A 25,247-nucleotide genomic window follows, 5' to 3' on the forward strand; every position below is an offset into this window, starting at 1 on the left:
AAATTTCTTGTGTTGTTGTTAGATGTTTTTTTTTGCGCTATGGTATCAGGCGTCTAACATGTGCCAGGCGAGTGTCTACCACTGAGGTAGGGGAAAGAAGACCGAGATATTCTCTTTTATTGTTTTATTTCCTTTTTTTATAAGTTAATAAACTTTGGCATGCTACGCTCCCGTTCCCCCCTGTGAGTTCGCAGACCAGATAAGACTCATTCACGACATTTGCACGAAGAACCCAATGGCACACTGAACTTTAGGAAGGTTTTTTCCTTTCGAATTTTACCGTACCGGAACGCAGAGATTACGGCGTTCCATTGGGGAGCATTGCTACAAGGCGCTATTCACGATTTGCATGCGTGATTGAGAGGAATGGGCTATAAATATACACATGTTCGATTTCTGGCTGCATGCGTAATAGAACCCCGGAGCGATAAGGTCCGTGAAACGCGAAAATGTGACGTAGTTGGAAGAATAGCCCACCACGGAACTCTGAATCTATGATCTGATCTAGATGCAGTGGAAAAGTTTTGACCTACGATACGACGAGAGCAGCCGCAAAAAAAAGTAGATACATTTTAAAAAACACATACGACTTTGGTAGCTTTTTATGGCTTAAAAAGCCACAATAAAACGTGATTATCATGACCTAAATAAAACGCATATCTGGGTTTATATATGCAGTAGCAGAGGTTAACATAAACATTTGTTCCTTAATATGTCATCAAAAATATAAAATATGTAATGGAACAATTTAATTATGAATATGGTTAATAATTTTAGAAACTGATAGGATTATAAAACCCTCTTATAACTTTCCATCTTACTTTTTGATTGGCAATTTATCATTTTCTTTCTTTAAATCATCAAACGTCCAACGTTCTCCTTGCATAACTTTCCAATTGCGTCAAACCGAATTGACCAGTAGGTGGCTATTTTCAGAGTACAGAAAAATTTGAGCTAACAGATACTATACTATATCTATCTATATACCAGCCCCTTGACGAACGGAACATACAATAAATAACTAAAGAATTATAGATCACGTGACGATTGGTATTTACAAATTGTTGTGACATTTCATCAAATTAAGTGCATTTGTTTCGTATTATGACTTTTACTTATGAGTGGAACCACCCTGTTCCGGGGACCTGAAATCGCAGACATTGTTCAGCAGTCTACGTAAATATTTGGACTTCCATTTGGGCAAAAAGAAACAGGAGGAAAAAAAAAACAAAAGCAAAGAAATCCAATATGGCATACAAGTTTGCAGACTACTAGATGAGAATGGATCGCAGAATGGAGAGGGGACCGGAGCTATAGCCGGCACGGCACCTCCATTGCGTTGGCTCAAAGTCCGAATCGCGCCAGCCGCGTGTGGCCCACAGCTACATAGACCTCAAATACACATGTATTACAATCTATAGATACACTCCTGTGATATATATTTATAATGTAAACAAGCGCAGGCAACAAGTTTCAATAACCCCGAATGATGAAATAAATAAATAAATTATGCGTCGACAACATTGCGTGTGGTTAGTACGGTAAGCGATAGGGCATGCTACGATGCCATTATCGGGGGATAATTACAATCGGCGGTCCTAATGGGTGCCAGGATTCCACAATGAAAATGCCATTAGCCTGAAAGAACTTTCTTCGGTTCCACCATCAGAAGTCGGTAAAGAACACAACTCCGGTAGCCACCGTTGCTATAAACTTTGTATTCCAGCGATTTACGATATCATACAGCCAAAATTCAAAAGGAGGATTCAAAAGGGGGGTTATATTGCCGTTATAAATGCGTATTATCTGACCCGACTGGGCGCTTATCATGTAGTCGGGGCTAACTTTATTGGTACCTTCGTTGTTTTATGGCCTCCAACCTGTGCACTTGAGTCAGCTGTGCAAAGTATTCAGCGCGGATTCGAGGGGAAATTCCGAAAGGGATCACCTCAATTGCTTTAAAAATAGTTACAATTGGTTTTCATTATCGCCTGGTCGACTGTTTAATTAGAGATTCCCCCTGGGCATATTGCGGTTTTTTTATTGCGCCTCGGAATTACGTAGAAGTAAATACAATTATGAGAACATTTTTATCTAAGCCTACAGTGGGCGCCAGGGCTGTAAGAGCTGATAATTAACCTTGTTCAATAACACCTTTAATAACAAAATCTGTCAAACTGCTGTTAACTCACTCCAGTTTTGATTGGACAATGGAAACCACTAGGTGGCACTAAAGTTTCGAAACTTGCTGTACTTATTATTATGAGGGTCTTAAGTAAATTATTTTTGTAACTAATTAAACTTGAAATTCTGAAGGCCCAAAGTTAAATTTGTACTTGGGAAGTGCTAATAAATCGTCAATTATCATGAACTTCTTAAGTTCTATAGCTTCGAGTATAATGATTAAACACATCATGCACATCACTGTTGACATCAAAGGTATTCTTCTACTCTGATTTAGTGGATAGAATGAATTATAATTTTATTTATAGTGACTAGAATGAGTAAACACAATCATGAAATACTGATATTATCAAACGCATTCTTCTACTCCGATCCAGTAAATAGAATGAGTTATAATTTTATTTACAAACTTATTTAGGTAATAACACAAAGAGGTAATATTTACTCGACATATTTTACTTTCAGCTTTACAGTTTTTATTTGAACATTAAAAGAATAGATGAAAATAGAAAAAGATCCCAGTTTGCAGTTTTTTAATTTGTTTTCTCCATAAATTCCTGTCTGTCCCAAGAAATTTATCGCAGCTCGTTGCTATTTATGGCATAGGTGCGGAAAGCACCGCACCACCCCGGTACCTTTTTTCTTTTCCCTCCTCCCGCTAATTAAGAGGGAGACTACAGTTTGCAATGAATAAACAAGCGACGTTGCAATTTACATTAGTTTTCAATGACCGTATCTGGCTAGAATGGGTTGCATATTTGGGGTAGGTTGCCCGCCGCTTTTAAAGCCCCTTTCTCCACCCTTTCTAAATAAACAGAACTATGTAAACAGTGTAAGTAAATTGCAACGGAAAGCCAACTCGCACAAATCGGTACCAGGTTCTTTTTTCTTTGGTTCTGGATACTTATAGTTATTTTTTGACATAAGAGACTCGGAACCACGCCCATAAGCATTCCAACCAACTCTATGTAGTCCCGTCGATGGAAAACACATCAAGCTGTAAACCCTAATTGTTTATAAGTTAATTTTAAATCAAATGGAACTAATTTGATCCAGCACTTGAGAGCAATGTTTATATACCCTTATCGTTCAGAAGTGCATTTACTTTAAAATCAGTATTTACATATAAGAAATTCTAGTATTTATAATGTAAAATGTTCTACAAATCATAATTTACAGAAAAACATTATTAAATTTGTTACAATTTTTTAATATATATGTATGTGTATGTCTCAGTAAATAACTGTTGTATAGTTAGATGATTCCATTACCTATTTAAAATATTTCTAGGTGATTAGTTTTGTGTTTCTATTATTAGGTTGAAATATTATTTTTCTGCTTTAAATTTAGTTAAGAAGTGTGGGACCGTTGTCAAGAGTATTCAGATTGCTATAATATAATCGTAATTGGTTTGGGCTGCGACGCAATTGAAAAGTTTTCCGTTTGGAAACTCACTGAACCATTTTAAACCAAACTTGCGGCGCCACCTTATTGCAAGCGAGACCGCAAAATATATCCAATTTCAAAGGGGAAAGGAATTTAATTTGAAGGCATGCCTTCCAATAAGAAAAATGTAGACGTTTTCCTTTAAGAAATAGAATGTTTAACTTTGCGTATCATCTTCAGAAATCCGTGATAAGCCGAAAAAGAGCTTTAAAGGTACTTACACGACTAAGGATGCTTGGTTCACACTTTCAGGGAATCTTTTACAATCTTTTAAGTACTTTGTCAATTTCACACAATCCTTTTTAAGAGCTTGCACCCAAACACATAAATGGGTAATAAAACAAAGAAAAGAAACGTTATCCTTTAAATTCAAGTGCAATTGAATTGTAAAAGCCTTTCTCTATGCGGCAAATAGCAAAATGCCGTGCTGATTACATAACTGTTATGTAAGGAGAGAGAAAGCCGGAACGATGAGAGGGCGAGAGAGCGACTGAGGCTTAGAGAGCGAGCTCGGAAGCTGCCACCTACGTAAAGAGAAAGTGTAAATGTCAAAGGGCGATGATGTAGTGAGGCAAGACTTTGTCGCCCACTTTTATAAAGACTGCAAACAATTTTTGAATTAATTTACTATGTAAAATAAAATGGTAATTTTTTTAATTTAAACAAATTTATTTTAATTTATTTATTTATATTTAAGTGGACCTAATACTAAAAAACATTTCTGAAAATGTGACGAATTCACATTTGCATATTAAAGGTTTTAGTGAAACATATATATACTAACCAAAACTAGTTAAATTTAGTTAGTTAACTTAATAACATAGATAAATATAACTAGTACATTACAACAGCATTTTTAAAGAATTACAACTTATTTTTAATTGGACTGGGTAAGATAAGAACTAAAACTTTTTAATTAAATTTTACTTGGTAAGATGCAAAGAAGTAAAAATATAATATTTTTTCTATGTAAAAAGGATACTCAATTACAAATACTGACACTTACTGGGTTGTCATTAATTTTGATGCGGCAATTAGGCAAAACAATTTGCGGCGTTCGGTGGCAGCAGCTTTTCAGCTGTCACTGTTTGGTTTTTGGCACGAGGGAGATGGCGAGTGGAGAAGAATCACTGCCATGGCCCTATAGAGCGGAGCTGAGCGGAGGGAGCTAACCTTACTCTGACCTTGAAGCGGAGCGAGCGGGAGAAAAGAGCAGCTGTCTGCATCGCACATGTCTGCCGTGGAGCGAAAGGGGGTGGTGGAAGGGGATGGAGCGGAAAATAGCGAAACAAGATTCACGAACGAAGTACATCCCATAAAATAGTCAACGAGCAGAGCAGGAGCTAGAAGAGGAAGATGACGGGATGGGACACCATCGAGACGAGAAATACACAGTCCAAAAACAAGAACACGAACGAGAAGCTTGCGGCAGGGCGGCAAGAAAGAGCAACTACAGCCTAATGCACTTAAGTAGGTTCCTTAAACCTACTGCTTTTTCACAAACTTTAAAACTTTATTTAGCATTGACACAAAGTCTGTTAAATTAAATATTAGCAAGTAGCTAACAAGAAAACACTTCCTTGTCACGGATCAATGTTTTTAAGTGTCCATAAATCACACACCCAAACTGCAGCTAATTTCATGTCCCTTACTGTATGTTCTGGCGTGGGAGCTTCTACTTCTACTTCTACTTCTTCCTGCTCTCTGGCTCTGATTCTTCTTCTCTTACTCCCGCTTTTAAATGGGAGTGTGTGTGCGCCATGTAAAATTTATTGATTTTCCAGAGGAACTCCTACGGGGACTGGGGAGAGAGAGTGGAAAAGGGAGCCCGGAACCCTTATCTTTTTTCCGTGCTACGTGTTTTCCTGTTCCCCATTTTTTGTAAATATCAAGCACGCTAGGTTTCGATACGAATGTAAGTGTGAGTTAAGTAATTTGCATATCGCATTTTTCCAAGTCACAATATAAATTCCACACATATTTTAGGCATTTACTTTTAAATAGGCTGATAAACCGCTTTACTTGGCACAAATTTCCGAATTTTACGCTTTCCACAAATCCAACAACTCTGGAGTTTTTCACTTTTCCACTTGCTTATAGCACTTCCACTTCGATTTGGTTTGGCTTTACAATATTTCTGGTTCTTCCGCGTGTTCAGAATACGTGCGTTGAAAAGAAAAGACCGAATGAGAATGAGAGAATAGGACGAAAATCGCAACTATCCCCCAAAGTGAGCAAGGCAAGAAATGGAGAGCCAGCAAGAGCAGAAAATTGTGAGAGCTTAAACGGAGTGTTGTTATTTTTCTGATTTTTATTTTATTGTTTGTTTTTGTTTTTTATTTTATTCCCGATTAAAATAAATTTTTTAAGGTACATTTTCTGGTTTTTCTTTTATTTAAAGCTAGCTAATTTTTATTTAAATATTTGACCGTTAAATACCGTTACATGCTGGGCAGCTCACTGCCATAGGCTTATATACTATTCCCACTGAGCCAAAAAAATGTGTACAAAAAATACAATAATTATATAATAAAAATAATCACCAGAAAATATTAAAAGATATTAAATTTAAAGTCGGCAAGTACCGAATAACAAATGCTTTAATAAAAAAGAAGGTGAACAGAGAAGAACCGTGTTATGTGCTTATTTTTTGTAACAAAATAGGTTTTTTGTTCATACTTTTGATTATTAAAACTATGTTTTCAAAAGTGTTTCAAGTTTTTTATAAGTTGACCGTTAAACACCATTATATGTTCTGCTCACTGTCAAAAGCCGGCAGCTATATACATATCATCTGGTGGTTTGGTATATATTCTCCACGGATACGGTATTTTTGGAATTGCTACAAACATCGATAAGACCAATATTTTGAAAACATCGATGTTTCTCACCTTCTACGTGACAGCTGGTAACACTGTTTGTACATGTGCCGGGTCAACAGAAAAACTTCAGATAAAAAATCCAATCGAAGCGTCCAGAAAACAAACGAAAAACAAATTTTATTTGCCACCAGTACAAATACTCTCAACAATGTCTGCCGAGGAAGGAAAGTTCGACAATATCCTGCTGGCTGTGGCTGAAAAGCACCGCGGAGGCGTGCCAGAGGTAAAACAATAACAATGAGCGCCACTTCTTTGTTTCTGTTTTGTTTAATCATGATGTTCTTTTTATTGTATTATATTGCAGTTCCTGGGCACTTTGGCCAGTTTTCTGCGCCGCAAAACCGATTTCTTCACCGGCGCCAAACAGGCGGAATGGGAGAAACTCCTGCTGGATGTGTTCAACAAGGAGTCCAAGTTGGCCATAAGCGCCCACAGCGAAAAGCTCAAGAGTCGCGAGGCCGCCCAGCGTCAAAAGGACGAAAAGGAGCGGGCCGAAAGAGAGGCACGCCAAAAGGAGATCGACGACAACAAAATATGTGATATCACCGACGAGGAGGCAGCGGCCATCATCAAGGAGGAGGAGAACAAGTATGTGGGCTCATATTAAGATCATTTACTTAAAGATCAGCGTGACTCAGACTAGAATTGTTGCAACAAAATCGGGGTATTCCTGCATATATTTTTTTTTTCAAATCCGTACTTGTTTTTAGTAAATCAATTAAGCCTTTTCCCTTTTTTCAACCATTAATATTAACCTAATCTTCTATAGAAAACGACAGAAGCTACTGGCTGGCGCTGGTGGAGAGCCGGCTGCCTCGAATCGCGATGACATATCCAAGCCCATCGAAAATGTTGACGATGAGACCGAAAAAGGCGAGCTGGGCAAGCTGCTACCGAATTCAGGAAATGGTTGCACCTTGGAAAAATATACCTGGACACAAACACTGCAGGAGGTGGAGGTAAGTCCGGTCATCCCCTTTGTTTTCCATGCTGACCCAGTAAGGTGTTGTCATGGTTATATAGTGAAAAGCAGTGTTGCCAGCTCAGCTTTAGCTTTCCTCAGGAAAATAATAGAATATTTTAATATTTATGGCACAAATTTGCGTTCTATCCATATATCCACCTATGAATATATACAGTCTGTTCTTTAAAATCCCTTTCTTAAATATGTCTGTAAACACAAAGTTTTTTCTGGTATTAAAGTATCACCGCTGGTTGCTAGGCCGCAATCATCAATAAAAACCTCCAAGCTCAAGTCATTGACCTACCGGCAGGTGTGAGTCAGCAACCCTTCGTGTACAATTATAAAATTCAATTTATTAAACATATCACAGGGATAAATAACTTAATTGCTAACCAGAAAGTACAGCATTATCTGATGCCAGGCGGCGATTATCCGATCCGCTCCAGATCTAGTTCCTTGTATGTTTCTCTGTCTCCGTAGCATAGCGCGCTTAATACTAATGAAATTTCCCAGCTTCGACTGACTCGACTCTCCATCCAAACAATCGTTTAATAAATAGCTTACACAACTAGCGCCAAGACGACACGATAACAATAATAATAATAATGGGGGACAAAGACAATACAATAAATAATAAACTAATTGGCTAGGCAGAAAGATTGAGTCCTAGCTCTTGGGCATGTCACGGGCGCGCACTAGAAATTGAAAGAAATATTAATTACAATTTGAACGGAATGAGGGATAGTTCGAATAACTTACTCTCCAGCGCATAGACCATTCCCATAATGAGCAGCATAAAGATGGTGCTCATGCTCACAATCAACACGGTGACCTGGCGTCCCCGATCGCAGAGACCGCGCTTCGGTTTCTTGGGCGGACCACCCTCCCCATTGACCATCGTGAAGTGCATGGAGCTGGCGATGGATACGGTGTCCAGGTCTTTGGTTTTCACGTACTGCAAATTGGGATCCACATCTTCCGGCTGGCCCTCGATGGCAATCACCGCATCCTTACCGCTGGCGAGCGTTAGGTTGGCATTGTAGTTGGACGACGATGGATTGCTGGGCATCAGCATTTTGTTGTGCCGCTCCTGCTTCTTGTGGATCTCCGCAAAGCGTTCCAGATTCGCTGCCGTCAACAGCAGTGAGCCGGAAGCAGCGCTCTGTTTAATTGGCATGGAAAGAAGAGAATGTTTGTTGAGTCACGCAGTCTCGGAATGGTTTGGCTCGCCAGAACCGGAGCCTGCGTGGGCTCGTCTTACTCACCCGTGTGCTGTTGTTGCTGTCGCTGGAGCCCTGCGAACTTCTCGATCCCCGCTTGGCGGCCGCCAGTACTGCTGCCGCTGCCGCGGCCGTCACTGCGGCACTTGTATTATTGTTGTTAGTAGTGCTACTGTTGCTGGGCAAACTACGCTGGTTCAGGGTGGGCGGATTCGAGTGCGATTTGTTCGAGGACTTGCAGGAGCTCGCCGAACTGATGGCCGAGCTCGAGGAAGAGGCCAGCGAGGCGCGGGGAATGTGCCAATAGTCCTGCATCTGTAAGGGAAAGAAAGGCAGTTGGTTAGAATCCATTTTGGCTAGTAAATTAGATAATATATCAATTATCTCAAAGAGATTCATGGATTTTATCAGAATATTTGGTTTATATACAAAGAAAGTTAGCCAATTTCCTAAGCTACTTTTAGGTGAATAATTAATAAACTGGGTTAAGGTGATTAGAGCTTATATCTGGATTTAAAATTTGGGCGTGTACAATTTTTTTGGAAGAAAGTTACAGATTATTATTAAATGTTTAATCTTCTAGTTTTAAATTGTTGTAGAGCACATAATTTACTGGAAAATTTGTAATTGTATAGTTAATTCATAAAATAACCATAGAAATTATATAGCCATTTTAAGTTTAGGTTTTGTATAAAGTGTGGTTTTTATTTAATTGGTGAGGTCAGGAACATTCTCCGTTTCCTGTTGATATACCCAATACGAAAAAGTGTATGTCTTAGCAACCAAGCTGGTGATCGTGTCACGATTTGGTACATCCGCTCTGCTCCAAAATATCTGTGCTACACATTTATGTCTTCCCTAGCCCCTGTTCTCTGTTCCCCTATTCCTGGCACTCGTTAGTGCTAGCGTCAGAAGAAATCCAAATCCAATATACAAAACCTGAACTTTCGAGTTGTCTTTCGGCTTGTCTTTGTTTTGCATTTGTTGGCAACTTGTTTGATATTTATGGTCTCTGGTCTTGGTTGGCTAAAAGCCTGATTTGTATTTATTATTAATTCGGCTAGTCGACAGTTTTTTTTTTTTTTGGCAAGCTTTTATATTTCGGGCCTTTCTCTTTAAATGGATCCGGCGATTGTTTGGCTTTGACGTAATTGAGGCAATCAATTGTCCTCCCAATAATCATAAGAATTCTATTAAATTTAGCTATATCACAAAAGTTGCAATTCGAGTTTGTGCCTTAAGTCTTTTGTTTGCCTTGCTGTTCCTTTTTGTGAGTTTTATGTGTTTTGTGCGTTTGTTTTACACAGCACAGAAGTTAATAAATTTGTTCGTGCTGCTTCTTGGGTTTTATTTATTGTAAATATTATTTAGGCATGCGGAAGTCTTATCACTTATTATTGATTCAACTTGATTGGCCAGTTTTCGATTTGTTTTTTTTCTGAACATTGCGTTATTTTTGGTTTACTTTATGTGTCGCCTGGCGCTGTTACTTTACTTACTTTTGTTAATTTGTAATTTTCTGTTTGTTTTGTTCTCGGGATTTGTTTGATTATTACAGTAATTTATCACACACACAATTTAAGTTAATTAGTATCACAATCTGGAGTATTTTTAAGCAGAGTCTCGCTCCGGTTGTCAGTCTCTTTAATTAGGGTTTTATGATGTGTATAATTTATTTAAATGCGGCTCGCGAAACACTCAGCTGATCAGGCAGGCTGCTGTTTATGGAAACCGATTCGATTCTCTTGGCGATTGTTTAAGTGGCGGTCTACTCCTTCCTTCTTCTCCTCACGACTTCTTCTCACAGCGAAGAACTTTTTAGTGCGCGTGTCGCCAAACAGAACCGATCTAAACGGCCTCAAGAATCGAACTGAAGCGAGCTTAGCAGCTAAGTCGGGCTCACAGGTAAGATCTCGGCTCACCTGAGATCTGCCCGCCTAGGCAGAGACGCGACGTCGCTGTCGGCGTCGACAGCGCGATGCGCAAACCTTTTCGAGTGTAAGTGTTTGTTGTTGCTGGCTTTCTTGCCGGATTTTGCATGTCATAACATTTCGACGGTTCTCGCTTGCTGCCACAGTAGTCGCTCAAAAACGAATTACACTTTTGAGTAATTTGATCATTAAGTCTGAAGAAGAGTTTAATCGTTAAATCTTATGAAGACTTTAAATAAATAACAAAACCATTGTCATTGACTTATAGTTTTTATTTTTTAGTAAATATTATTTTAAGATGTATTTGATTTTCTGATGTCTTAAAACTTATATTATTCAGTTCTTAAATAATAAAGTAAAAAATTCATTGACTTTTATATAACAAAATGTGAAAATCATTAAAAACATAGTTTCTATTTAGCTTTTCATTGTGTATATTTTAAAGGAAATTTTCTTATCTTTAAAACAATTCGCTTTTAGAGAGCGCTTACTGTAGACATCTTTATACAGCTCGTGACGATTGGCAACTTTTTCTCTCTATACTTTGGTTTCGACGATGTTTGATGGGTTTGTTGCCGGCTTTGATGTGTGGACTGCTTGCCTTGGCTTGATCAGCTCATCAAGTGATTTGCCTACTTTCTTTTGAGTATTCTTTTCTTAGCTTCTCGCCCTTCTGCTCATTAAGCTGCAATTTGTTTTTTTTTTTTGCTGGGTATTTCTGATTCTCCAGCTCTTCAGTGAAGGGCCCTTAATCGTTTTTGGCGTGTGGGCGTTTTCTAGATCCGTTTCGGCGGCCCAGAAATTGAAGTTTGATTGCGGGAAAAACCTAATTCTATTTTAATGTTATCTTAATTAAGGGCAAACCTTGACCACTTTACAGATAGCCCCGCCCATTTGTTGTACCATCGTTCCCAGGTTTCATTAATGTTTGATTAATACGTTTTTCATTATTAAATCAACTGTTTATGGTCTTATAAATAATATGACCATTATTTAAATATAAGCAAGTCTATTTTTGGCTAATTTGGAATTCTAAGAAAGCATTTAACGTCAAAGATCCTAACAAAAGCTTTATATCTACGCGACCAAAGATTCATACAAATTAATCGATTAATTAATGTGAAATTTGAAACTTAAGTGGGGATGTACAAATTTTCTGCTAGTTCTAATCAAGTTTTCTTTTACATCAATTTTAAATTTAAATTTTATTGTCGATTTGGATTCAGAATATTCGGAAATCCATTTTTGCCTATTGACTCAATGAAAATACCGATGAGTCAACAGAAAACATAGCTAAGGTTTCCATTAATAAATTATGGTTTTAAATATGCCCAAAATGTTTGCGTTTCTCTTGGCGGAGTTCGTTAAACAAATTGCCAAAAATCCCCAACTATTGTTTTTGGCTTCGGATAGTTGTCGTATTATCATATTCATAGTCATATTAATATACCATTAGACTTATAACGCCCTGTGGGAATTGGTTAAGTAAACAAATAATGGCCAAAGATTCCCAACATTTCTATTACAAATTGGTTTGCATTGGGTTAAATCGGAGAGGTCCATCTGTCATTCTCGGTAGCAAAAGGCAACAAATGTTTCTAATTTTTTGCGCCCATAACTTTTGTTGCTTCGTTTGCTGTCGAGCATCTTGTTATCACCTTTTAAGTGAGACAAGTGAGTGGCCTGCCGCCAGATCCAACAATGTTTTTTGGGGTATTCTCGCCGCCTTTTCGCTTGTATGGGTGAAGTGCTGGCCGAGTCTGGCCGATTTAATCAGCGGAGAGTTGACAAAGATTACCTGACACTGCCAGTTACCAGAGCAGTGGCAATGGACTCCGGCGAACGCGAATCGCATTAGCAACAAAAATATAAATCGAAAGAGAATCAGGCGGCGTTTTGGAGATCACTTAAAAGGCGAAGATTGAGGGACGTCGCCACTTGAAGCGATGGGATGACGGCGAATGGGAGCCAAACACTTGCTATAGATCGCCGGTCGAGCCATTCCGAGACATTCCCCCAATAGAATCAACAACATTCACCGCACCACACAGCGAAACCCAAAGATGCCAAATAAAACCGAAGACAAACAAACGGCTATCTTTTTTTCATGCATACAATTAAAAATGCAAAATAGTTCCCAGTGACGCCGATGACAAACGGACGGATCTTACGTGCCCAGCGATTTCTGTTCCATTTTGGGTGACAACAATTGGGATTGAAAAAAAAAAAAACAAATATTTTGTGAGAATTAATAATTTTGTCGTTGTAAACGGGGAAATCCCTTGGAGCTATCTGGATAGATCCGTTGACGTCTGCCACGCTTATTTGTGTGGGGCCTGCGGACACTATTTCACTGATTGCCGCTATTAAAGCATAATTTTCGTATAGAAAACGTTTTTGGTATTCTGCCTTCGAGGGGTGTATTTTATATTCAGAATCTTAAGTCAATGCAGAATTCCATGCGAAATTCTTGAACGCGTGACTCACTCAACCGCTAAGCAAGCGGAAATACTAAATAAATTTCTCGTTGTTACCTCATCACATAAGAGTATTACGTATCGGTTCAATATACAATTAATTTTATATTGCCAATTTCGCCTGCTTCTAATTGTAGGTTATATAAGTGAAGCCGATATTTTATTTGTCCGTTTCACACCTGTTCAGCTTATAAAGCCTCTTAATGGGTTTCTCCTATAAATCACACAACAAAGAATTTAACCTGACAAAGCCTTTGAGTAAATTAACCGCTTTTAAGATCCGTTTTCAGTTTCCTGGTAGAGAATTTGTTTTAAAGATCAGGTCAAGAAGATCCAGAAATAACTATTCTCTTGATTTATTCGATATTTCAAAGTATCCCAGATCTACGATTAGTTTTCCCCGAAGTTTGGCTAATTTTACTTCGATTTAGTTAATTTATTAACATGGTATCAAAATAAATTATCTGATATGCAAATAAAATATGCAAATATTTTACAAATCGATAAATTTGTTAAAAGCCTTTCAGTTTTTCGAAACATTTATCAACTTATACAATGTTAAGAACAGATAATTTAAACTATTTAAATTAGAGAGGTTTTAAAAACTGGCTTACATTTTCAAACCTATCAAATACCTATTTAAGTCTCATCTACATTTTTCACCTGTTCTAGAAACTTCTTTACATTCTGTTGTGTATTAATTTATGGAAAATCCATTCAAAATGACAGTTTCAGTTCTAGTCACATCAAAAAGATCTCGTTTTTCATCAAAATTAAAGTCTAGTCATATCAGAAAAGATCTCGTTTCTCACCAGAATTTAAGTCGAATAGAGTTCATTATATGGGATATCCCCCGAAATTGACTAGGCTAACCGGATAAAGTTTTCAGTATCATTTGTTTTGTAATCCGCTTATGGGGCAAACAAATGGCTACCAGATCGATCTCTCGAATCTGATTTACCATGCAAATGTCAATACGGATTCTATTGTACCCACTCGAGAGCTCATTGTACGCCGCGTTTTTAGAGGCATGGGGGATTGGATCGCAGCAGAGTGGAGTGGAGCCCCGTTCCCAATAGGAACTAGTTTCAGGTTTAAACGCAAAACAATTCTAAATGGAAAGGAATAAAAAAGAATTTGCCACGCTCGATTTTGATTCCATCTCCCTCTGTTTTGAGTTTTTTAGGTGTCCACTCCACTTTTGACCACAAATAAGTCAAGTTTAAGCCGCTTTTAATGAGCTGACAGTAGGCCCTCGTAAAGATAAACTTTATTGAATTAAATATGTTTATATTTAATTTACTTTCTAAAATAGCATTTGTTTGATATTTAATAATAATAAAAATGTTTAATATTTAAATATATAGATTTAATTATTGATTTTCTCTAACTATGTAATACCTACACAACATTTCTTTGGAAGTTTGAATTTTTTATTTTGATATTTAAAACAAATCTTCAAAGATATACATATCTATCTAAATTTGAGTTTCCGACTAGTCACTGTACCCCCACCAAAGTTCCTTGGGCGACTCAGCTGTTTTGTGTGATAACATTATCGAATACAAAACACTTCGCAGATACACACTTCTAAACACTCGACTCCATCAACGAAGCTAGTTTTTTTTTCGATTTTTATTTTGTTTAAATGGATGGTCTGTTGTTTCTACGCTACTTTTGTTGTTGCGACCGTTCTTTTTTTTCCTATTTAATTTTTTTGGTGGTGCCTGGCACCGGATCGCATCTTTTAGCATAAATTATTTGCTGCTAGATATTTAAAGAAAATGAAATGCTGTTCAAGTTTTATAGAATTAATCAGCTGCGGCATCAGATGAAATAGCAACAAATAACACTTTAAAACGGCAGCAGACAAAGATGTCTTTCACTTTACAGAGAGAGAAGCGGGGCGATTTGGTTTAAAACTCTGCGGATTTGAATGATCGATTAACTGGTTGGCGATTTAACGTGCAGCCGACCAGCAATACCATTAACATTGGCCGATTTGCATAAAATCGCCCACTGTCAGACGATTCGTCTGCGATTCCGCTCTCACCTGGATAAGTGTGCCAAGTCTCGTGCTTTTTTCTTATTTTTTTCCACTTTATTTCAGCCGTCGTCGCAGTCATCAATATTTGTTATTATTCATTAATTCATGCACGACACCTTTTATGCTCGTCTGAACTCAAAAGCGAACTCTGACTTTGACTGGCGGTGACTCTTCAGCTTTGTGTTTACCTTTTTGGTGGCACAGCTTCATTTTCATACCTCAAATTTTGCTGCGATTCTATTGTTTTTCCTCTAGCCTCATCATTTGCATGAGTGTCCCACCTGTTGAGGTGATTTAATGGCCGTAGGTGTCTGCGAGTCTGCCAACTTTTGATTTGTGTAAATTTCCTAGTTTCGAGCATAGAGTTCTTTGGGTAGCTATTTGCATAACCTTCAGCGATGCAGAATGAGTTTTGTTTTCAAGTCTGCGAGTCCCTTGAGAAAGCCTACATTTACTTAATTAAATTTATACAATCCCCAAACACAAAGTCGGACATTCACATTTAGGCATTTATTAGATTGTTAGTCCCTTGATAAATTTGCCTTTCATCTTTGATTTCTTAATGAAGTTTAATGTGGAATTCTAGTTATACTTCCAAACAAATAAAAGTAAATAAATAAATCCCCTAATGAATGTTAGCTGTTATAGTTCTTAATAAAAAACAAATTTGAAATGTATTGCAATTTAATTACCACTATTTTACCACCATACGCCTTGAATTTTAAACAATTAAATAAGTTGACAAACTACTCCTTTAAATGTACGAGTTACATTTTCTACAAAAAAAAACAAATAAAAATAAAAGAAAATTTTTTAGTGTCAATCCCTTTCAAATTGTTTTACCTTAAGGTCAACTATAAACTGTGAAAAAAGTGTATATCTTTCTTGCGGAGTACTAAGACCATTGCAAGAATTTTAGCACTGCATTGCGATCGTTTCCAATTGACTTTTTCTGTTGCCAAGTCTTTAACTCTACGTTTTGCCCACGTCTCCAGATATTTTTTCTTATTCTGACTATCCGAGGCTATTTTTGTTGCTGCCTTACATCCGCGTACGATTCAATGTTTCCAATTGACATCCGCTTCAGTTTCAGCTTTTGACACATTTTTTTAACGGTCGTTTGGTGATGAAGATGCCACCCACATGAGCTGTGAGTTGTGGTCTGTGGTCTGTGATCTGTGAGCTGGGATCTGTGAGCTGTGATCTGCGAGCTTCTGTTGGCACGAGCCGCGTGCTCCGAGGAGAAGAACTCAAAGTGCTACTACCTTGGCTGACTGCCCACACGAATACCCCCCACTAGATAGTCCATAAACTATCATGAGCCGAACGAAAGCGTCCTTGGTTCGATGCGGCGTCGTGAGATTTAAATTAAAGGCTTACCTTACCCCTCATTGTTTCTGCCACATGCGATTCGCTAATTGATTGCACAGCCAGTTGTCTATTAACTCTGGCTTTAATTATGCTGCGAGCTAATGGGAAAGGTGTTAATGTATGCATGTATCCGTGCGATTTATAATTAATGGCCAGCCGTGGCACATAATTCTAGACGCCAGTGTAATTGCTGTGAACTTGGCCAAGCAGGCACATAAATCCAATCTGCAGGTTGCTTCACTTCTTTACACAGCAATAAAGTTGTGATCATTTTAGCTCAAGGAATTAATATTTTATAATCTACGTGACATTGAGATTTGTGTTCCTAATAATTTGTTACTTCTTAAATAATAAAGCAAAATAAATAATAAAGCAAATATTGCTATTAATTGCGACAAAAATGCTTAGAAAAATGATCTTTATTAATTAATTATTTATTTATTATTAATCTTTATCTTTAGATTAATTTAAACAAAACTATAAAATGAAATTTGCGATCTTACTTCCAATAATATTACTCTTTAAATATCATTTTCAATATAAATGCAAAAATCGAGTCGATCTGTAAAATATCTCAGTGAATTTTCTCTGTGTATCTGTTGCAACCTGTTGAGCGACATTCTTGAGAGCTCTGAAGAATCGATGTTGACTCCCTTAACCGGACCTGAAGAACCGCTGTACGTCCTTGAACTGGCAGCTGAACTAAATTCCCGTTCTACATTGCGTCCTTGGACAAAGGAAGACTCGATCCGTTGATCTGGTGAAGGGCAGATCGGGCAGCTGTGATATGATCGTTGGATGGTTGGATGCAGAGACGTGCCCCTGCAGTTGGTTATTTATAGAGATCGTTATTAGCTCGCCAAGGTTGTGCAATGACCAAAGCAAAGTCTGGCTAAAGAATCTCCGTAGATGTACACAGACATCCGATCATTAATCACTAAACCTGCCACTCAAAGCTTGATTACATGAAGAACCCCTGAATAATCCAATTCAATCCACTCTACTCTAGTTTGATAGTCATTAACGGACTGGCTTTTGCATTACACATAGAAAAATATTGAAAGAGACTTTTTTAAATAGCTGCGTTATTAGTATTTAAAATAAATTTATATTTTAGACACTTTTAGAAGTTGCAAAGTATACTTGATTTTTAATAGGGAGAATCATCAAAATTAATTTTTATTGCCCCCAAATTTATCTGTAATAGTGATACAAATAAAATATAACTGGAACTGTGAAAATTAAACTCTCTCATCACAAAAACGTAAACCTTTTTGTTTTTGCAGCTCAAGATTCCCTTCAACGTGTCATTCGCTCTGCGAGCCCGTGATCTGGTGGTCAGCATTGGAAAGAAGACGCTGAAGGTGGGCATCAAAGGTCAAGAGCCCATCATCGATGGCGAGCTGTGCGCCGAGGTGAAGCAGGAGGAGTCCGTGTGGGTCTTGCAAGACAGCAAAACCGTGATGATCACACTGGACAAGATCAACAAGATGAGCTGGTGGAGTCGCCTGGTCACAAGCGATCCGGAGATATCCACGCGCAAGATCAACCCAGAGTCATCGAAGCTTTCGGATCTGGATGGACAGACGCGCAGCATGGTGGAGAAGATGATGTTCGATCAAAGGCAGAAGGAGATGGGTCTGCCCACCAGTGATGATCGCAAAAAGCAGGACATACTTGAAAAGTAAGTATAGGATAACTGCAAACAAATTTCTGTAACCCCCATAAAATGGTGTACTATTACTGGAACTTTAAGGATTTTCATCTGTAAATGTAGATTGTAGTTGTACATCTGAAAGTCATGTATTTCTTGTGAACAGACTTTAAAGAATTTGTTCTCTCTTTACAGATTCCAGCAGCAGCATCCTGAGATGGACTTCTCCAAGTGCAAATTCAACTAGTTCAACATTCTCAGCTTAACCAGTATAACTTTCGCTTTCTCACTGTTTCACATTTGAAATGTGAATTCTTCTTCATTTTTCCAAACACACAATAAACTAATGCAAACGAAATAAAACAATTTGTTTAACTTAAAACATTTAAAACAAAAAAAAAAACCCCCCACCTTAATTTCAATATGTTAATACCGATTGGTTAGTGAAAGCCAAACAGCAAAAACAAAAAATCGATCATCATACCAGGAGGATGAAATGGAGGCAAAGGCTGGATAAAACCAGCTTCATCTTCTGCAAATGTTCGGGGTAATTTCTCGTATTTTATAGCTACCTTTTAAACTGAATTTAAATTGAATTTATTTATTGGATCTGAACATGATCGTGGAACTGGATTGAAGGAATTCCTTTACTTATCTTTAACGGTTCTGGGTGCTGAGCACTCGGCTTCATCTGGGCCCACACCCAAATCCAGATCAGTATTTCTCAGTAGTTCTCTGGGTCAATGATCTGATAAATTTTGAACTTGTTTACTAAGCCGATCATAAATTTATTGTGTCTGTCCTAATAAATAGTTAATATGTTGATTTAGCAAGCTTTGGCTTTGTATAATTTGTAAAGTGCTAAGCAATTTTTTAATGGCTACGACTAATTTGGCAACTAATTGGTTGTTTTGCCTTTAAAGTTTCTGTTTTGCGTATTTTATTTGCCACGCGCCGTGGTTTTTATATTCGAGATGAAAGCGTGACACGCAGTAGGTTTATTTATTAAATATATAACTTAATAAAACTGAAAACTAAGTAATTAGTTTACCTTTATAAGATCTAAGAAGTATTTTAAAGGCTAAAAAATGTATTTCAAGGAATTTATTAAACTCTCAAATGCTTTTTTTCATTGTAATGCACAATTTGACATCAACAGATAACAAAAGTAAACAAATTTAATTGTTAAAGTAGTCAGTTGACCATCTCTAGTTCATAAAACCTAGGGACAAGTAGCGACATTTGATACGCCCCGTTTAGTTGTTAATTCTTGTAGCTCATTAATTAGATAAACTTATTTCGAACCGTGTTTAACAAACCGTAGAAAAAGAAGCAATCGAACAATGCCATCAGGGCCTAATTAATTAATGGTTTCCCCATCGCAATGGGGTGGAGGCCAAAGGAGATGGCTTTGGGATAGTAATCCCAACTAATCATCTTTTGTGTGGGTGGCACTGTGTCATGCGATCATGCAGTATGCCTTACTTAATTAATTACCAATTAATATCATAAATTACTGTCAGTGCAAACAATATAAAATTCTCATTGTGGGGGTCGAATGTCCGCTAATGGCCAAAAATAAATTGTAACAAATTGTTTGGCGAGAGGGCGAAAACGGTCAACAAGAACAAACAAATATACAAACAAACAGAACCCCAAGCAGAACCGGATTTTTGGTTCGAACTTAAAATGTGGAATTTTGTTTGTTATAAATTGGAAAGTACAAAATGCTTTCGGTTTATATATCCGCTTCGATTTCTGCCTGCCAATTAGAAGACAACCGGTTGATAAATATCCAAGGGGAAAGAGAAAGCCCACCACTAAATGTGGTTAGATAATTTGCCAACTTTTCTGCATCCAGAATGTGAGTCACTGCCCGCGCGATTAGTGGGAAATTTAGTTTGACCGCCCTGGGCGACCCATTATAATAATATTCCAGGCCGCAGTCAGGCTCTATAAATAGCATTTTTATTCAAATCAATTGAACTGTTAAATGACGCACGTGATGAATGCGTCTTGTCTGGCCAGCGCTCTGTCCTGCTGAGAAATCAATAAATATTAAATGTATGAAAAAAAGCAAATCAACAACAATGGGGGGGAGCCATAAATAATGAATCCGGGTGCCTGGTTCTACTGCTGTTTCTGCTGTTCTGTTGAGTTTTTATTATTATTGTTTCGACAGCCGCAAATTTTTGGTAATTTTGAGTGTTTCCCACATCTGAAACGCAAGCCAGCAGCAGCGCACACGTACGCTTACTTATGCCACAAATTATTCCTTTGGGGCGTTCGTTCTCAACTGCTTGACGGTCGCGTGGGCCAGTCTATTTTTTGTTCCCAAACTTATTTTTTATGCTGGTAATTGCGGCACATTTGTTATTTTTAGCCATTTCGGCTCGGGTTTCGCCCATTAACTATAGCAGTTGGATTTTGGGGGAGAAAGGGTGCGGGATCAGGGCTGATGGCTCTATTGTAAAGGCAGCGTCATGCCGGTCACGCCTCATAAATTCGTCTAGACTCTAGCTCAGACAAAAGACTTAGGCAACGAACTCGCTCCGAAATCTCTGACCCGCTGGAAAGTTTTTCGTTGCTAGGCAAAAGAAAACGCCATTGTGGGCATTAACTGTGCCCACTTTGAAGGTCAAGCTTAAACTGCAGTCGAAGCAGCAATAACTGTAAGTAACCGAAAACTCAAATAAAAGACCCGCCCAATATATTAACCCTTTGCTTGAAAAATTTAACAACAATTTTAAGCAAGCTAGCAGAGACTAAGACATTTTAGTCATTAATATTGACAATTAAATTGATTTTGATTTCAAATCAGCAACAATTTTTTTCGTTCACAAAAATTAGTATTACTCAGATTATACTATATAACATTTTCATGATTTTGTTGTAAATAAATAATCTAACTTTTCAGAAGAGATAGAAAAAATATAAAAATTATTTATTACTTATTTATAAAATCAATGGTTTTTACGTTTATTTTGTAATTTGTATAAATGCCATAAAGAATGTGAAATAGCAGAAATTGTGCGTTTAATTATATCATCATTTTGTTCAGTAAAGCATAAATTAGTAATCAACAAACGGATTTCCCTGACTGAATCATTCATCAATAACTTAAGCATTACTTTTATTTTAAAAATTTTAGTACATTTACTTTGCATACATTTCCCTGAGAGGGTTAAGGTTTTTCAGATCGGAGAAGTGAATTCCTCGCCGTTGCGCAGAGCTACTGGGTGCGCTTGGCTGGGAGCCCGAACCAGACTTGAGCTCTACTCTGAGTAGGCTCCACATCACTGGTGACGTTGGTGGGCTTGTCACCCGACTCCAATGAACCGTGGAGTGTCGACAGCTGAACCACCGGTCGGCAGTTGGCTGTTGGCGGTGGGCATGGCAATGTCTTGCCCGGGTCTTGAGATGTGCAGACAGTCGCCGTCGCAGGCGGAGATTAATGTGTTTGGCTTATGGCCATTACGTTGCCCCTTTCGTCAGCCGATCGTTCAAGGGTTCTAAGCTTTGCATGTCAATATATGGATAAATATATCCGGCTGCGTTCCCGGACCTGATTCATGCTGCAGTTGTTCTGCTTTTTTTATTTATTTTTTTTTAGCCACTGAAGTTGCCTTCACTTTTTGGCTGCCATTGCCTACAGGAATTTCCAATTAGCTTTGGCTATCGAACAATTTGTTTGCTGCATTTGCATATCGGGGTGCTGTGCGATTTATCGTTGCTATTAGCATTAGCTGGGTTTTTGGTGGATGGTAAATTACGAGCTTTACCATCTTGTATCTTGTTAAAGTTACTGCTGCATGCCATGGGAAATAAAACGTAAATTTATATCAACGGGATACCAAAAAAATTGCTTATTAAAAATAATTTTTAGTAGGTTATCAAGCGCTAATAAAAAATGACATAAATTTGTTCATCTAATTCTTACAGCCATGGGAAGTAATCCGTTTGTTCATATCAACGGGATACCAAAAAAATTGGTCATTAAAAACAAATTTTAGTATGTTATCAAGCGCTAATAAAAATGTTTATAAAATTGTTCTTCATGTTCTTTGTTTCCCTTACGCGAATTTTTCGAACATTTTCTTCAGCTGATTCAGTATTTCTTGTTGCCAACAGCTTTAGTTTTGGCCCAAATTATTTGGTTAGCTAGCGGTATACGGCAGCTGTTCCACCGTTCACCGCTTTGATAGTGATCTTTTAATTGGCCATTTTTGGCGAATTATTTTGTTTTTTTTTTTTCGATTTTAATGCTTTGTTTTCGGCTTTATCTTTTGTCTAAATTATGACTAATTTAATGGTATTTAGAGTGCGGGCGACGACAAATTTATTGACGGTTTTTGCAGTGGGTATTAAGTGGAAAAAATGGTTTGTTTTTAAAGTGAATAATATAAGCTGCTCATATGGGAAAGTATTCTATGGCTATTAGCTTGACCAAAATACATATAATTAATTTTACGCGTCCTCTTTTGGATAAATGACACATTCCCATCTTCCCAAATATTCATTCAGAATATTCCCATGACTCAGTTTAGCTCGACTTCCTACTAGTTGATTTTGTACTAAATGATAAACAAGCCGAAAAGCAATGTTTGTCCAGTGGACATCGTGGGTGGTCGATAATTATTCATTTAAAAGGGAGAGAAGGAGGCTGGGTATATGGCCATATAATCAAAGTTATTAATAACACAACAATATCATTTGTTAGACATTTTATGAATTGCTGTTCTTTATGCTGTGTTCATCACCCGAGAATGTTGTGTGAAAGGCAGAAGAGCAATCAGAATGATGATGATGCATCTGATTGAGGGGATTACAATCGTGAATGGTTTTAATGCATAGATATGCAGCAAAACGGACAATTAGAGAATGATTTCACTCAATTAAACTTTGAATCGAGGAAGTTCTTGTCCAACATAGTCGAGCTTACAAATTGCATAAGTTATTTCTAACTGAGTATTGTGGGCTGCTTGAGTCTTAATTGCATAATTTCTTATGAACAGAGCTCTTTTGGGATTTGCCAGCTCACTGAAATGCAATTAAAAGAATCTTAGTCTGAATTCATTTATTGTTTTTGCATAATGGGTTTACTTGTTTTATTTAAGTGTCGATTCTTGTAGTGCTGAATTTAACTTCGAAAATTGTGGTAAAAGATAATCATACTTAATTTGTTAATCATAGGCATTACTTCACCCTTACCTTAATTACTGTGATTTCCGTTCGTTTCAATTTATTTCAATTTTCTCAACACGTTTTGGTTCGTTTTAAAACTTGTTAATTTCTGTCTTACATCAAATCGTTGGCATTTTATGATGATTTGAGTTTTATTAGCTAATTAATGGATAAGCTTCCTGTCCCCTTCAATTAACGTACTACCGAAAAGGGCGAAAAGGAGGGGCTGTGCACTTGCATAATTATTCACAAATCTCGTAAGTTAAATATAAAACAAAACTTAAATAAAGGCTGAGAAAAAATCAACAAAAAACTGTCATTAAAGTTGACATGGGAAGTGCCCCGAGAGGCAGGCGATCAGAGTCCAAACATAAGGGGGGTGTAAGCAAGTGGAATACTTAACCCCAGACAGCCTCACTGTTTAAATTCCAGGGCGTGTTAAATATTTATTTTGTTTTCACCGTACTTTTCTATTTACTTTGACAGCTTCAACTAAGATTGGTGATAGTGATGTGTAAAACATTTTATAATTACCTAGTCAAAATTGTATTCAAAACTATATTCCTTTATATTGGTAATTAATTAATTTAAAATTAATTAGAAGTTTAGATAGAAAACTTTAGTGTTAAGCAAATGTATCGGTTGAATTCACAGTAACATTTTCTTATAATATTCCAAAGGTAAAAAATAGTTCTTACAAATATATTGTAATTTATTTGAAATTACATTTTAACCAGTAGTTATTCTTTTTAAATCATAATTTGAACTTATGCTTAAAATTAATGCAAATACTTCCCATCACTAGTTTTCAATTACCTGGAACCCGCAAAGTAAGCCAAATAGCCACTATTTGCAAAGCTCTCTCGCAGAACAGCTGATCGTCGGCCCCGCCCCTTCACATCCACCTCCCCCTGAGAGCGCCCATTGCTGCTTAGCGTGTTCATGCAAATTTGACCTTGACACAATTTCGTTTCATAACAGAAAAGCAAACAAATGAGCGAGGGAGGTACACACACATGTGAGTGTGACGGCGGCGACACACATAAAGAGACAGCAGCAACAACTACACCCAAAGAAGTGTAGTGGGTGGGGGGTGGCAAGGTAGCGGCGGGAGGAAGCAGGTGAGATGGAGACACAAACTCGTGTAATAACTCAACCTCAAGTACGGGCCAACTAAAACAAAAAAACATCGAATCTTCGCTTTTTTGCGGTTTTTGCACTGAAGAAAATCTTATAATAAGATAATTTTTTTTTAATTTTCTAAAACTAGTTTACATAGTAATAACTCTTCATAAACTAAAGTTCTCTAAATTGGTAGCTATTACAGTATCTTCATCTTTCTTTTTGTTGATATTTATATTTGTTTTGTAATTTAACCTAATATTAAGATATCTATTACTTTTAAGTGGCTTTTTTAATATAATAATTAATTAATTAATTAATTGTTACTAAGAACAAAAATGTATATGCAGAAAACAAGAATCAAAAGAATGCATTTTATTTTAAAAATTATTAAACCCTTAAATCGTCAAGCTAAATAATGGAAAACATAAAGCCCTTAAAGTGTTAACCTAAAAACCTAATCAATTTTTGTCGCAGTGTAGCCGCCGTCGTTACACCTCACTAAATTGTCTGTTGTTCGCCGGCGGCATTCACATGGCCAAAACGGCTTACGAAAACTATTTTTGTTTTAGTGGCAAGAAGTCAAGTCTGAGAATTGCATGCTCTGAACTTTGCCGGATTTCTGGAGGGGAAGGGGGAGGGGAGGATTGCGAGGTGCGGGTGTGGGGTTGCACAAGCGACGAGGTGCGATGAGCAGGCGATGGGGAGCACTCATTGGAAATTCTAGTGCTAATAATTCGGGCCGGATTTGATCCCAGGCCTGGG

General features: G+C 37.5%; 2 protein-coding genes across 4 annotated transcripts in view; one reads left to right on the forward strand and one right to left on the reverse strand.

The window, feature by feature from the left end:
* The first annotated feature begins 6,511 nt into the window (after positions 1–6,511).
* Positions 6,512–18,542, forward strand: LOC128257424 (nuclear migration protein nudC). The gene is made up of 5 exons (XM_052988435.1): positions 6,512–6,735; positions 6,817–7,100; positions 7,282–7,471; positions 17,809–18,206; positions 18,372–18,542. Exons 1-5 carry the CDS (start codon positions 6,661–6,663, stop codon positions 18,421–18,423), a joined length of 999 nt encoding a protein of 332 aa, XP_052844395.1. The 5' UTR covers positions 6,512–6,660; the 3' UTR covers positions 18,424–18,542.
* The window catches only part of LOC128257425 (uncharacterized), a 28,942-nt gene continuing 11,504 nt past the window's right edge, over positions 7,810–25,247 (reverse strand). For 2 of the 3 annotated variants that reach the window (XM_052988438.1, XM_052988436.1), the window contains exons 2-4: positions 8,742–9,011; positions 8,236–8,638; positions 7,810–8,171 (exon numbers count right to left, since the gene is read on the reverse strand). In XM_052988438.1, the coding sequence (XP_052844398.1) occupies positions 8,143–8,171; positions 8,236–8,638; positions 8,742–9,011 (702 nt within the window). In that variant the 3' untranslated portion in view covers positions 7,810–8,142. Of the gene's footprint in view, positions 8,172–8,235; positions 8,639–8,741; positions 9,012–10,195; positions 10,791–25,247 lie in introns of those variants that run through there. The other variant, XM_052988437.1, reaches the window with a different exon arrangement.

This window comes from Drosophila gunungcola (assembly GCF_025200985.1).
Source record: "Drosophila gunungcola strain Sukarami chromosome 3L unlocalized genomic scaffold, Dgunungcola_SK_2 000002F, whole genome shotgun sequence".
In the NCBI taxonomy this organism is placed as follows: Eukaryota; Metazoa; Arthropoda; class Insecta; order Diptera; family Drosophilidae; genus Drosophila; species Drosophila gunungcola.

Bases quoted from the DNA above. Each gene is read 5' to 3' on its own strand.
- LOC128257424 (XM_052988435.1), top strand. From the start codon at position 6,661: ATGTCTGCCGAGGAAGGAAAGTTCGACAATATCCTGCTGGCTGTGGCT. The intron at 6,736-6,816 runs GTAAAACAATAA...ATTATATTGCAG, and splicing joins ACCGCGGAGGCGTGCCAGAG to TTCCTGGGCACTTTGGCCAG. The intron at 7,472-17,808 runs GTAAGTCCGGTC...TTGTTTTTGCAG, and splicing joins AAACACTGCAGGAGGTGGAG to CTCAAGATTCCCTTCAACGT.